Source organism: Suncus etruscus, chromosome 11, assembly GCF_024139225.1.
Source record: "Suncus etruscus isolate mSunEtr1 chromosome 11, mSunEtr1.pri.cur, whole genome shotgun sequence".
NCBI classification, from domain to species: Eukaryota; Metazoa; Chordata; class Mammalia; order Eulipotyphla; family Soricidae; genus Suncus; species Suncus etruscus.
In genome coordinates, this window is record NC_064858.1 from 86,374,628 (window position 1) to 86,387,906 (window position 13,279).

Consider the following 13,279-nt stretch of genomic DNA (forward strand, 5'->3'; position numbering starts at 1 on the left):
AGGGTACCCGAGGGCTTAGAGTGGAGGGTGGACAGCAGATGGGCAGCATGGGAGGGAGCTTGTGGTCACCTGCTGTTCCCACTCAGCTACACTTCTTCCCTCACAGCATATCCCACCTGCTTCCCCCTGACTCAGTTTACCTGCAACAATGGCAGATGTATCAACATCAATTGGAGATGTGACAATGGTAAGCGTGACTTAAAACCTAGAACCATAAGTCATCGGCTGATTCTAGGAAAGCTGGAAACCACAGCCAGACCTGGTGGGGGGTGAAGGGTTAGATGTGGTGAGTTATTGGCATGTTAGCATCATGCTGGACATCTCAGTATGAGTCATCCATGCCCAGGGGATCCAAGTGACTGAGGGGACACCATGCTTGTTGCTTATAAGCCTACTCTTCCCTGGCCTACAGAGCTGGGAGAGAGCAGGGAAGGGCCAGAGGGCAAGGCCGGAGTCTGAAACCCAGCTCCCTTGTCCCTTTATACCCCATTCCTGGAGCTCAGGCTTCAGGGATGGGGGGCCTTATCTGGCCGTCAGCCAGCCACGGAGCAGATGAAGCTGCTCGGGTCTCAGGGAGCCAGTGCACTTTCTGTGTGTGTGTCTTGGGTCTCAGGTTGCATCTGAGCATGTGTTCAGATGTTCCATGTTCCATGTGTGCCTGGGACTCCTGGTTGTGGGAGGTCATGTGGGCAGTGCCGTTACCTCATGTCACTGCCATGTCTCGTGCCAATGCCTCCCCGGCGGTTTCTGTGTTTCAGAGAAGGATTGTGGGGACGGCTCTGATGAAAAGGCCTGTCCTGAGCCTGCCGGTCAGTGCATAGAAGCACATGCACCATCACCCCAAAACCCACCCAGACTCAGCCAACTCCTAGGACCACAACAACCCCTGAGAGAGAGAAACTGGGGGAGGGGGTGGAGGGAAGGAGATAGTGAAGGGAAAGGAAGCTGAAAGGGAATCTCACAGAAGCAAGGACACGACAGAAATGGGGACAAAAAGATCAAGATCTAGTACGGGGAGGAGAAGATAGAAGCAAATCCAACTGGCAGAGAGGCAGGGACATAATTGAGGAAGACAGTTCACACCCTTCTTCCAAGCTTCTCGTTGAATGCTGGGGAGTCTCACACTCAAGGAGGTTTAGAAAGTACTGATCATTCTTGGACCATCACATGCCTTCCAGACCCATCCCGAACTCTTCCAACTGTAGGCAGTGACCCTATGAGCCCTGTATCCTGTCCTAACTCAGGGTAAGGCCAGATGAGGCCCTTTCCTCCCAGGTCCCCACCCTTCAGCCTCCCCCTCTGAAACTTGAGAATTCCTGCCCTCACCCCACCAAGCAAGCAGTCCCCAGTCCCCACACCCTTCCTTTCAGAGTCTACATTCAGAGAAGGGATTTCTCCCCCTTGCCCCCAAAGTGGGCCATGGTGCATGCTGCAATCTATGCAGTTTCTGTGTCTTTTCTGTTTGTTGTTTTCTCATGGGTGGCTGGAGGGTGTGAGTGGGGAGGTGGGAGTGGGGATCCCAGAGTAGAGTCACCAAGAAGGCTACTCACTTCTCCCTTTTCTGCCACCCTCACCCCCACTTTGCCCAGATAATGACTGTGGGGACAACAGCGATGAGGCGGGCTGCAGTCACTCCTGCTCCAGCACCCAGTTCAAGTGTAACAGCGGCCGCTGCATCCCCGAGCACTGGACCTGTGATGGGGACAACGACTGCGGAGACTACAGTGATGAGACACACGCTAACTGTACAAACCAGGGTGAGCACCAGGCGGCCACCCTCCTCCCCCTTCTCAAGGAATTTGTCCCACAGCAGTCTCAGTCTTATGATCGTCACCAGCTTCTTGGTTGGCAATTGGGTGACCTTGGGCCTGTGCTCTGCTGGACAGCTGGGTATCTAGATGACCTTGAACGAGTTACTTATTTCATGTTGAGGGGCCTCTGTGAATTTCATCCACAAAGTGGGGACAATCTAAGAGTCCACAGCACAGCCTTAATGAGTGGGATCTGTCTGGTGGGCACTTGGCACTAGGACTATGCTGAGCAGCTGGTAGCTTGAGCAAAAGATACTCAAGAGGGGACCCACAGGGTATGCTTAGTTTAATGCTCAGGCTTCTAGGGTCTAGTTGGGGAATATAGAAGGCTGAGATAAGACCAGACCCTTTTGGGACTGAAGCATAACACAACAGTAGGGTGTTTGCCTTGCACCTGGCCAACCAGGGTTCGGTCCCCAAGCAGGAGTGATTTCTGAGTACAGAGCTAGGTGTGGCCCAAAACCAAAAAAATGTGTGTTGGGGAGACCAGACTTTTTCAAAGAGGGCTGGTTTTTCAGCTCCAGTCAACAGTCATTGCCATAGAAGGATGCAGACCCCGGACCATTCTGGCTCCAAGACAAGTTGGAAATGCAGCTTTTTTTTTTTTTCATGTGCTATTTTCTTTTTTTTTTTTTTTTTTTTGGTTTTTGGGCCACACCCGGTGGTGCTCAGGAGTTACTCCTGGCTGTCTGCTCAGAAAAAATAGTTCCTGGCAGGTACGGGGGACCATATGGGACACCGGGATTCGAACCAACCACCTTTGGTCCTGGATCGGCTGCTTGCAAGGCAAATACCGCTGTGCTATCTCTCCAGGCCCCTCATGTGCTATTTTCAATCTTTCATTTTGTTTTGGAGGTAGGGCACACCTGGCCATGCTCAGGGGCTATTGCCTGGGTCTCTGCTCAGGGACTCCTGAGCAAAGCTGAGCAATATATACCCAGGTACCAGGGAATGAACTGAGTCAGGTCCATGCAAGACAAGTGCCTTTCCCACTGCAGTATCTTTCCAGCCTCTTTCTTCCCATTTTTTTTTTTTTTTTTTGGTTTTTGGTTTTTGGGCCACACTCGGCGGTGCTCAGGGGTTACTCCTGGCTGTCTGCTCAGGAGCTCCTGGCAGGCATGGGGGACTATATGGAACACCGGGATTCGAACCAACCACCTTTGGTCCTGGATCGGCTGCTTGCAAGGCAAACGCCACTGTGCTATCTCTCCGGGCCCGTCTTCCCATTTTTAAACCCTGTTAGCTTCTTACAGATAGTGGTAGAACCACCAATGGAATGGCTGAGCAACAGAAATATAGGGTTTCCCTCTTCTAGAGCTCCTTCTCGGGACTGGGAAAGAGGGTCTGTGGTTTCTAGGGCTCATACCTGCTTCACCCCAATCTCTATCTGCATCTTCATGAGGCCCCTCCCTATGTCTAATTTGTGTCCTGCTAGACCTGTATCTCTGTTTCCAACTTTCTTCTTTATATAGGACATTGTCAAGTCCTATGGGCACCCACCCTAATGACCTCATAAGTTTTTCTTTCAGCACTGTTAATTTTTTTAATTATTATTTTTGCATTTCCACTACCAGAGATTGAGCCCAGGGAAGGATATTTGCTTTACCACTGAGGCATAACTTCCCAGGGCCTCATCTTTTGTTCTTTTAATTCTTTTTGTTTCTTTTGGGTTTTTGTTTGTTTATTTGTTTGTCTTGCTTTCTGGCCTGAGCACCAGTGGTGCTCAGGGGTTATTCTTGGCTCAGTGCTTTGAGGTCTCTCCTAGCAGTGCTCAGGAGACCATGTGTTGGGGATGGAACTTGGGACTCCTGTATGCAAAGCCTGTGCTTCAGCCCCTTGAGCCATCTGTGCCCCCCTTCTCTTCTTGATTATTTCATGATCTTATCTTAAACTGATCATCTACAAAGGCCTGCTTTCACATAAGCTCATAATTGTCAGTCTTATCAGTTGGAACTTCTGCATCCAGAGTTAGAGATAGCACAGGGCTTAAGGCACTTGCTTTTCATACTGCCAACCCAGTCCAGTTTCTGGCACCATGGTCCCTTGAGCACTGACCAAGTATGATCTTCCAACAAAGAGCATCTAGATCTTTTTTTTGTTTTGGTTTTGGTTTTTGGTTTTTTTTGGGTCACACCCGGCAGTGCTCAGGGGTTATTCCTGGCTCCAGGCTCAGAAATTGCTCCTGGCAGGCACGGGGGACCATATGGGGCGCTGGGATTCGAACCGATGACCTCCTGCATGAAAGGCAAACACCTTACCTCCATGCTATCTCTCCGGCCCGCATCTAGATCTTTTAATTTTTTGCATTATTGCATTCTAACATTTCTGCAGCCCTAATCTGACCTGGACTGCCAGCGCACCTCTGCATGGTGGAGTTAGGCGACACTTGGTGGAACAGTGACAGCACTGAGATCACCCAGCCCTGAAGGGGAAAGTGGGGTAGGAGGAGATAGAGGCAACAGGAACTCAGGGGCATTGAAAAGGTAACAGTGGGGGCCGGGAGAGATAGCACAGAGGCGTTTGCCTTGCAAGCAGCCGATCCAGGACCTAAGGTGGTTGGTTCGAAACCCGGTGTCCCATATGGTCCCCTGTGCCTGCCAGGAGCTATTTCTGAGCAGACAGCCAGGAGTCACCCCTGAGCACCACCGGGTGTGGCCCAAAAGAAAAAAACAAAAAAAAAAAAAAAAAAAAGAAAAGAAAAGGTAACAGTGGGACTTCTCAGGAGAGGCCTAGAGTCCTACAGTGGAAAGTGATAGCAAGAATTTCTGCCCTCGCTTATAGGCTGGGTCAGAGAACCCTCAGGTGGTAGAATTCATGCTTGTGCCACATATGCAAGGCCCTGAGTGTGCTTCCTGGCACCAAAAGACCCTCAGGGCTCTGTCTGGGGTCCTGGTTCTCTCCTCACCACTCCAGCTCAGTGTGGCCCCTATTTTTTAAAAAAAAAGGAGAAACATGGGCAAGTTGCTTCCTCTGAGCCTTGACTTCTCCATGAAGTGAGGTGACATGTAAGGCCAGTGTTGGGGAGCAGGGTGCATAAGGTACTCTGGGGTGGGGAGAAAGCGAGAAGTTTGGCAGGGTGAAAGGACAAGGAAGGTCTTCAGTTGGGGCAGAAGTGACTCCTGAGCACAGAGCCAGGACTAACCCCTGAGCACCGCCAGGTAGGACCCCCAAACAAAGCATGTGTTCCAACCCACAGAGGTGCCCCTGACCCTCCAGTATGAATTTTACTGCCATATCTAGTGTCTCTGCTCCCCCCACAAGAGCTTCAGCTCCATCAGTAGTAAGGACTTGCCTTTGTTTTCTTCTGGCACACAAATAGGTTCTAAATAAATGGGTGGAGTGAATGAGTGAAACTCTTGGGTTGGGGATAAGGGCATCCAAATTCTGACCTGAAGAACTACTTGGTTTGGGGAAGAGTCCACATATATAGCCAGAGCACGGGATCCTGAAAGGTGTGGGTGCCTCAGCCTGCACATTCAAATTTGGTAGCAAGGCTCAGGACAGATATGGCAGGAAGGGTCATGGAAGCAGACATCAGTGATTGTTGAAGCAGAGATAACCCAGAGGCCTTACTCCACCCCCTTTCTCTTGTCCCACAATAGCCACAAGGCCTCCAGGTGGCTGCCACACAGATGAGTTTCAGTGCCGGCTGGATGGGCTTTGTATCCCCCTGCGGTGGCGCTGTGATGGGGACACTGACTGCATGGACTCCAGTGATGAGAAGAGCTGTGAGGGAGTGACCCATGTCTGCGACCCCAATGTCAAGTTTGGGTGCAAGGACTCTGGTAAAGGATTAGAGGGGAACTGGGAGTAGACGGAGAGCAGTGGCACTTCATGGGGTGGGGCGAGGTGGCGGCATCCTGAGGCAAAAGACAGCATAGAAAAAGCTTGTGTGGGATGCAGGGTGATGGGGTGGAAGAAGGAGCTAGGCTCTCACTGAGGACCCTGAGAATCAACCCTCATTAGTACTGAGCTTCAGCCCCTTTGCACAGTCCTCCCTGCAGTATTGCCAGGGTAACTTCAAATGAAAAAGCTGAGTTCCTAGTAGACCCTATGGTGTTGCAGGCACGTAACTGTTAAAACAAATGGAGGGCCAAAGGTTAGAGCTGGAAGATAGGAAGGAAGGAAGGAAGGAAGGAAGGAAGGAAGGAAGGAAGGAAGGAAGGAAGGAAGGAAGGAAGGAAGGAAGGAAGGAAGGAAGGAAGGAGAGGAACGAAGGAAGGGAGGAACGAAGGAAGGGAGGAATGAAGGAAGGGAGAGAAGAAGGGAGGGGGAAGGGAGAGAAGAAGGGAAGGAAGTGAGGAAGAAGGAAAGAAGGAAGGGAGGAAGAGAAGAAGGAAGGGAAGGAGGGAGGGAGGGAAGAAAGGAGAGGGAGAGAAGAAAGGAAGGGAAGGAGGGTAGGAAAAGCAGCTGCCCACTAGCTCTATGGAGGACACAGAGAGGCCTCACTGCCTGAAAACGGTCCCTCATACTTGACCCATCCTCTCTTAGCTCGATGCATCAGCAAAGCCTGGGTGTGTGACGGGGACAGCGATTGTGAAGATAACTCGGACGAAGAGAACTGCGAGTCCCTGGCGTGTAGGCCACCCTCGCACCCGTGTGCCAACAACACTTCTGTTTGCCTGCCTCCTGACAAGCTGTGTGATGGCAACGACGACTGTGGAGATGGCTCGGATGAGGGAGACCTGTGTGGTGAGGACCAAGCCAGCCGGCTCGGGAGCTGGGGGTGTGCGGCAGGCAGTGAGGGGTAGTGGCTTGATGGACCCAGGGCAGTGAGCAGGAATTCTCTTCAATTTGGGACTTGCTTTGGCAAGAGATGTACTTAGCACACCTTCCTCTTCCCAGCGTGTAATCCCTGAGCAGAAGCCCTGTGAGGCAGATACTATCATTCTGTGTTTTATAGCTTTGAAAACCATGGTTAGGTAACTGGCCTAAGGTCACACAGCTCATAAAATACAGGGAGACACAGACAGCTCCCGGGCAAGCGCAGGGAGGAGCTGGCTTCCGAGCCAAGGCTCCGTGGAGGTGGTGGTGGTGGGAGTGTGATGTGTCCGTGGGGGTGGTGGGGGTAGAATGCTTGGGATATCCCAGTTTTCCAGTTCCCCAGGACTCCAGCTTGCAGAGGGAGTGAGCAAGTGGGGGAGGAGAGTGTGCCTTCAGATAGAAAGAAATGAGGGTCAGAGCAAGGGGCACAGGCATCTGGCTTGGGAGTGAGGGACAGAGCAGAGCGGCCTTATCTCTGAGTCAGAGGGGCACCAGGTTCCTTGAGGTCAATGGGTGATAAGGTGGAACAAGCCTGGAGAGTTGCTGATGGGTCACGGCTGGTAGGTTCCAGGACACTTTCTACTATACCCGGAATCAGCAGAGATTAAGGGAAGAACAGGCCAAGAAAGAAAATGGGAGCTGCAATGGGGGCCAAGTAGTGGCTGGAACATTTAGTGGATGCAGGGTAAAGTGCTCCTGGGAGATGCCCAGAGATAGTCCCATTTCAACCTTGGCCCCTAAGGAGTCAAGGACGTGGCAAGCCTGATACTGGGCAGGGATGGAAGAAGGGGACAGTCTGGGCAGGGCCCTATCTCTCTGCCCGGCCCCAGGTCCTGCAGTGCCCTGGAGTCTGAGGCCAGGCCTGTCTACTGCCTTCTGTCCCCAGATGAGTGCTCTCTGAATAACGGCGGCTGTAGCCACAACTGCTCGGTGGCACCTGGTGAGGGCATAGTGTGCTCGTGCCCTCTGGGCATGGAGCTGGGGCCGGACAACCACACCTGTCAGATCCAGAGCTACTGTGCCAAGCACCTCAAGTGCAGCCAGAAGTGTGACCAAATCAAGTTCAGCGTGAAGTGCTCCTGCTACGAGGGCTGGGTGCTGGAACCTGATGGCGAGAGCTGCCGCAGCCTGGGTGAGACTCTCTGCGGGGAGGGCCCGAGGCCCAGATCTCCACTCTGACCCGACCCAGAGTTGGCCCTCACAGGGGGCCTTAGGGAGCCAGCCACCAACTGAGCGTCATCCCCTCTTCCCAGACCCCTTCAAGCCCTTCATCATCTTCTCCAACCGCCACGAGATCCGGCGCATTGACCTTCACAAGGGGGATTACAGCGTGCTGGTGCCCGGCCTGCGCAACACCATCGCCCTGGACTTTCACCTCAGCCAGAGTGCCCTCTACTGGACCGACGTGGTGGAGGACAAAATCTACCGCGGGAAGCTGCTGGACAACGGAGGTGACCGCCCACCCCCTGGGGCCCAAGTGGGTGGAGTGTACAGGACATGGCCGGGATCTAGGCAGGTCTTCACAGAGGTCCTTGGCTCCCCCACCCCCCACACGGTTGTTAATTGGGTTAGATTTTGCTGTGGGTCTCGGTGCCTGACGCCCGGTAATTATCATCAGCCGAACTGCCAGCCTGATAATTAACACAATGATCAGCCTTTTTCTTTGGAAGCAGGAGCTCAGCTCCCCAAATCCTAGAATTGTAGGCTGGAAAAAAAAAAAGTCACATAGGGTGGGGTACCTGAACCCCACCTTCTGCCCCCAGGTGGCCTAGTAGCCCTGGCCCTGCACACACTTCATCCCTCCACATGCATGTAGTGAGAATCCGTTCAGCACAGCAGCCCTGTCTGACCCCAAGGAACTAATGTGTCAACAAACCAGGCCATGGAGCATGGGCCCATGTGTGTGGGACAGACATAAAGGGAGCTGTGAGGGAGAAAAAGGAACGATGACCGGAGGGAGCATGGATAGTGATGACCATGTTAGAGGGTCAGGGCCAGAGAGAGCTCCACAGGGTGAGCACAGGCTCTGCATGCAGGACGCCCGGGTTCCATCTTGTACTACACTCACTCCTACGCAGTGCTGGGGGCTACCAATGAGCACTTCAGGGCTTGACTCCAAACCATTAATAAAATATAATAAATTAGATGATTGAGGAAGGAGGCCTCTTAAGAAGGTGACCTCTGAGCCCCGACTGAAAGAAGCACTCTAAAATTTTTTTTTATTGAGAGGGGAAGGAGAAAATTCATTTTCTTTCTAAGTTATTTGGATTTTGGCCATTACCTGGGGATGTTCAGGAGTTATTTCTGGCTCTGCACTCAGGGATCCCTCCCCGAGGATGGACCCTGGGTCGATGGCATGCAAGGCAACTCCCTGTCCACTGTGCTCTCATTCCTGCCCCTATAGAAACACTTCTTTACCTGACAAAGAAAATTTGGGAGTAGCCCAATTGTTCATCAGCACAGGGACAGCTGTGGGATGGGGCAGTGTTCACGGATTCCTAAGAGAACAGGATCCACAGATGTCTTTTACCAAGGAAAAGTCTCCTACTCATTCTAGGCAGTGACTTCTGGAAGTTTCTATCCTTGTCATGGTAGGTCTAGCTGGCAGGAGACCCCCATACACACATTTACTAGGGTACTAAGGGCAGGGCTCCTTGCTCAACCCTGAGATCTTGGGCAGGGAAAGTTGAGGGCCTAAGAACTCCAGTTGGTTCAGGTCATGTGGGTGCATGCGTCAGGGTTGGGGAATGCTCAAATCTTCTGTCTCCACAGCCCTGACCAGTTTTGAGGTGGTGATTCAGTATGGCCTCGCCACCCCCGAGGGCCTGGCTGTAGACTGGATCGCAGGCAACATCTACTGGGTGGAGAGTAACCTGGACCAAATTGAGGTGGCCAAGCTAGATGGGACCCTCCGCACCACCCTGCTGGCTGGTGACATAGAGCATCCCAGGGCGATTGCTCTGGATCCCCGAGATGGGTGAGGATTCCCTTGCCTGCTCATATTCTGTCTCCCTGGTACCCCCTGAGGTCTCTTCAGCATATCAGGAACCCCTGTTCCCTTGATGCATTCATCCCTCTGCCCTTTACCTAAGATCCTAGTAGCCCTCCCCTGCTCCAGCCTACCACCGCCTGCCTCTTCCACTCTCCAGGATCCTGTTTTGGACAGACTGGGATGCCAGCCTGCCCCGCATCGAGGCAGCATCCATGAGTGGGGCCGGGCGCCGCACCATCCACCGAGAGACAGGCTCGGGGGGCTGGCCTAACGGGCTCACTGTGGATTACCTGGAGAAGCGCATCCTCTGGATTGATGCCAGGTCAGCACCCATGCCATGCCTAGACCATATCTCTCTAGGACCTGGCAGTGGGGAGGATCAAGAGAGCCAGGGGTGCTGTGGCCAGAGTGGGTAGCTGACAGCTGGGTTCAGCACGATTGAGTTGTTATGAGCCCAGAGTGAAGGAAGTACAATGGAGAGAGAGGTAGAGGCAGGGCTGGGGGCACCCCCATGCACAGAAATGCATAGGCAGTTAAACTTCAGTGAGTTCCATCCCTCCCCGCACATATGTCATCTGTGCCCAGTGCAGGAAGGTTCTTCCACCAAACCTTTCCTGCCCCAAATGCACTCATGGGGGTATAGGAATCCTCAGGGGGTGTGAGAGTTGGGCTCTGGTTCCTTGTATCCATGGACCCCACTCAACCAGTCTTCCAAGTTCTCCAGCCATGAGTTTATGGGAGGCAGGATGTTGGGGCTGGGCTCAGGTCTGGGGGCCCCGGGTGTGGGAAGAGGTGGAGGTCCTGGAGGCGGCTGCGTCCTCACTTTGCCCTGACCATGCTCTCAGGTCAGATGCCATTTACTCAGCCCGTTACGACGGCTCCGGCCACATGGAGGTGCTTCGGGGACACGAGTTCCTGTCGCACCCGTTTGCAGTGACGCTGTATGGGGGGGAGGTGTACTGGACTGACTGGAGAACCAACACCCTGGCCAAGGCCAACAAGTGGACGGGCCACAACGTCACCGTGGTTCAGAGGACCAACACACAGCCCTTCGACCTGCAGGTGTACCATCCCTCCCGGCAGCCCATGGGTAAGGAGCCACCCAGGAGAACTGGGACCAGCTGGGGATGCAGGAGCCAGAGGACTGGTGAGGGGGTGAGGGGGTTGCTCCGGCAGGCCCCGCCAGTCATTAGGTTTCCTTCCTTCTCCCCAGCTCCCAACCCCTGTGAGGCCAACGGGGGCCGGGGGCCCTGCTCCCACCTGTGTCTCATCAACTACAACCGGACTGTGTCCTGTGCCTGTCCTCACCTCATGAAGCTTCGCCCTGACAACACTACCTGCTATGGTAGGGGGGGCCCTGTGTGCCAAAGCCCCTCACTGTCCTGTTTGAATGTCCCCCCTGGAAAAGGCAGGAACTCCTCAGGAAGGCCTATCTCCAGGCTGTTCCCTTCTCCCCAGCAGCTAACCAGAAGTGGAAGAAGAGGGGGAGACCCTGATGAGGGCAGGGGGCAGCAGGGAGGCAGGGGTGGCCCCAGTGACCTACCCAACCCCACAGAGTTCAAGAAGTTCCTGCTGTATGCGCGGCAGATGGAGATCCGGGGCGTGGACCTGGATGCCCCCTATTACAATTACATCATCTCCTTCACGGTGCCTGACATCGACAACGTCACGGTGCTGGACTACGACGCCCGCGAGCAGCGCGTGTACTGGTCAGACGTGCGCACGCAGGCCATCAAACGGGCCTTCATCAACGGCACAGGAGTGGAGACAGTCGTCTCTGCAGGTTCCAGCCTGACCCATGCAGCTCCTCTCCCCGCCCCACCCATGCTCCATAAACCTGCAACCCTCTCTCCCCAATGTGCCCCCAGATTTGCCCAATGCCCATGGGCTGGCTGTGGACTGGGTGTCCCGGAACCTGTTCTGGACAAGCTATGACACCAACAAGAAACAGATCAACGTGGCCCGGCTGGATGGCTCCTTCAAGAACGCGGTGGTGCAGGGTCTGGAGCAGCCGCATGGCCTGGTAGTGCATCCCCTGCGTGGGTGAGTTGGGGCACAGGCGGGAGAGGGGTGGTCTGTGGGTGGGGGAAGAAGAGGACTCTGACCTTGCCACCCACCCCCAGGAAGCTCTACTGGACCGATGGTGACAACATCAGCATGGCCAATATGGATGGCAGCAACCGCAGCCTGCTCTTCAGTGGCCAGATGGGCCCTGTGGGTACGAACTTGGCATGCGCGTGCGCACACACACACACACACACACACACACACACACACACCACACCATACCAAGAGTTGTTCATTGGCTCCTGGTTGTTCTCTTTTTTTAAAAAAACCTTTATTGATTGACTTATTGATTGATTGATTGGCTGGTTTCTGGGCCACACCCAACAGAACTCAGGGGCAACTCCTGGCTCTGTACCCCAAAATCACTCCTGGCAGACTGGGGGACCACATGGGATGCCGGGAATCGAACCAGATCCCTCCCGGGTCGGCCGCATACAAGGCAAATGCTCCACTGCTGTGCTATCTCTCCAGCCCCCCTGGTTGCTCTTCCTGTCTCCATAAACTCACAGCTCCACCCTCATCACCCTCCACTCAAAGTCATACACATGTAACTCCATCACTGGAGGTCCCAGACCCCAGCTCCCGAGCCAGGCTTTCTGGGGCAATGACATCCTCGTCTTCCAGGCCTGGCAATTGACTTCCCAGAGAGCAAACTCTACTGGATCAGCTCCGGGAACCATACCATCAACCGCTGCAACCTGGACGGGAGCGGTCTGGAGGTCATCGACAGTATGAGGAGCCAGCTGGGCAAGGCCACAGCTCTGGCCATTATGGGTAAGGCTCTGGGGCAGACTTTGGGAGGGTGTGTATGGAAGCGGGAGGGGTGCCTCAGACTCTCATTCCTTCCTGTCCTCACCCACCCGCCAGGGGACAAGCTGTGGTGGGCAGATCAGGTGTCGGAGAAGATGGGTACATGCAACAAGGCGGACGGCTCGGGCTCTGTGGTCCTGCGCAACAGCACCACCCTAGTGATGCACATGAAGGTTTACGACGAGAGCGTCCAGCTAGGTGAGGCGGCAGGGGCTGCCTGGGGAACAGGGGACCTACCACTTACAGGGTTCCCCAGCCCTTCCTCACCAAGGCCCCCTCTGTGTTGTCAGCCATTCTGGTAGGGGCCTGGGGACAGAAGACCCAAGAGCTGGGCGGGTGATGACCCCCATGAGGTCCGGGGTGAAGGCATGGACCCTCCTCCTGTCTCTGAGCAGGTGAGACCCACCCCTAAACCTTTTCTCTCCCCCACCCCTGCAGACCATGAGGGCACCAATGCCTGCAGCGTCAACAACGGTGACTGCTCCCAGCTCTGCCTGCCCACGTCAGCGTCCACCCGTACCTGTATGTGCACGGCTGGCTACAGTCTCCGCAGCGGCCAGCAGGCCTGCGAGGGTCAGCACCAACCTCTTCTCCCCACCTTGCCTTCCCCGTCTCTCAGCTCCTCTCTCATTCCCCAAGGGGCAGGAGGCACTTAATTCCAGAGCCTCTATGGTGCTGGGAAGACTGAAGATCCTGTCCCTGGCCTCTGCAGTCCTAAACAGTGACAGGGACAGGGACAGTAAGCGACTCAGCCTACAGTAGGATTTTAGAGGAATGATGTGGGCTTCCTGGAGGCAGATAAAGATCAAGTAGGCTTTGAGTGAAGCTCAGAGAA

General features: G+C 54.3%; 1 protein-coding gene across 1 annotated transcript in view; it reads left to right on the plus strand.

The window, feature by feature from the left end:
- Positions 1–13,279, plus strand: part of LRP1 (LDL receptor related protein 1) — an 88,110-nt gene that overhangs the window by 39,735 nt on the left and 35,096 nt on the right. Inside the window, exons 19-34 of the mRNA XM_049783052.1 lie at positions 107–187; positions 1,590–1,757; positions 5,414–5,596; positions 6,303–6,503; positions 7,462–7,707; positions 7,829–8,026; positions 9,348–9,552; positions 9,725–9,889; positions 10,413–10,657; positions 10,781–10,912; positions 11,123–11,350; positions 11,436–11,610; positions 11,691–11,785; positions 12,259–12,408; positions 12,502–12,642; positions 12,883–13,017. Of these exons, the coding sequence (XP_049639009.1) occupies positions 107–187; positions 1,590–1,757; positions 5,414–5,596; positions 6,303–6,503; positions 7,462–7,707; positions 7,829–8,026; positions 9,348–9,552; positions 9,725–9,889; positions 10,413–10,657; positions 10,781–10,912; positions 11,123–11,350; positions 11,436–11,610; positions 11,691–11,785; positions 12,259–12,408; positions 12,502–12,642; positions 12,883–13,017 (2,748 nt within the window). The remainder of the gene's footprint in view (positions 1–106; positions 188–1,589; positions 1,758–5,413; positions 5,597–6,302; positions 6,504–7,461; positions 7,708–7,828; positions 8,027–9,347; positions 9,553–9,724; positions 9,890–10,412; positions 10,658–10,780; positions 10,913–11,122; positions 11,351–11,435; positions 11,611–11,690; positions 11,786–12,258; positions 12,409–12,501; positions 12,643–12,882; positions 13,018–13,279) is intronic.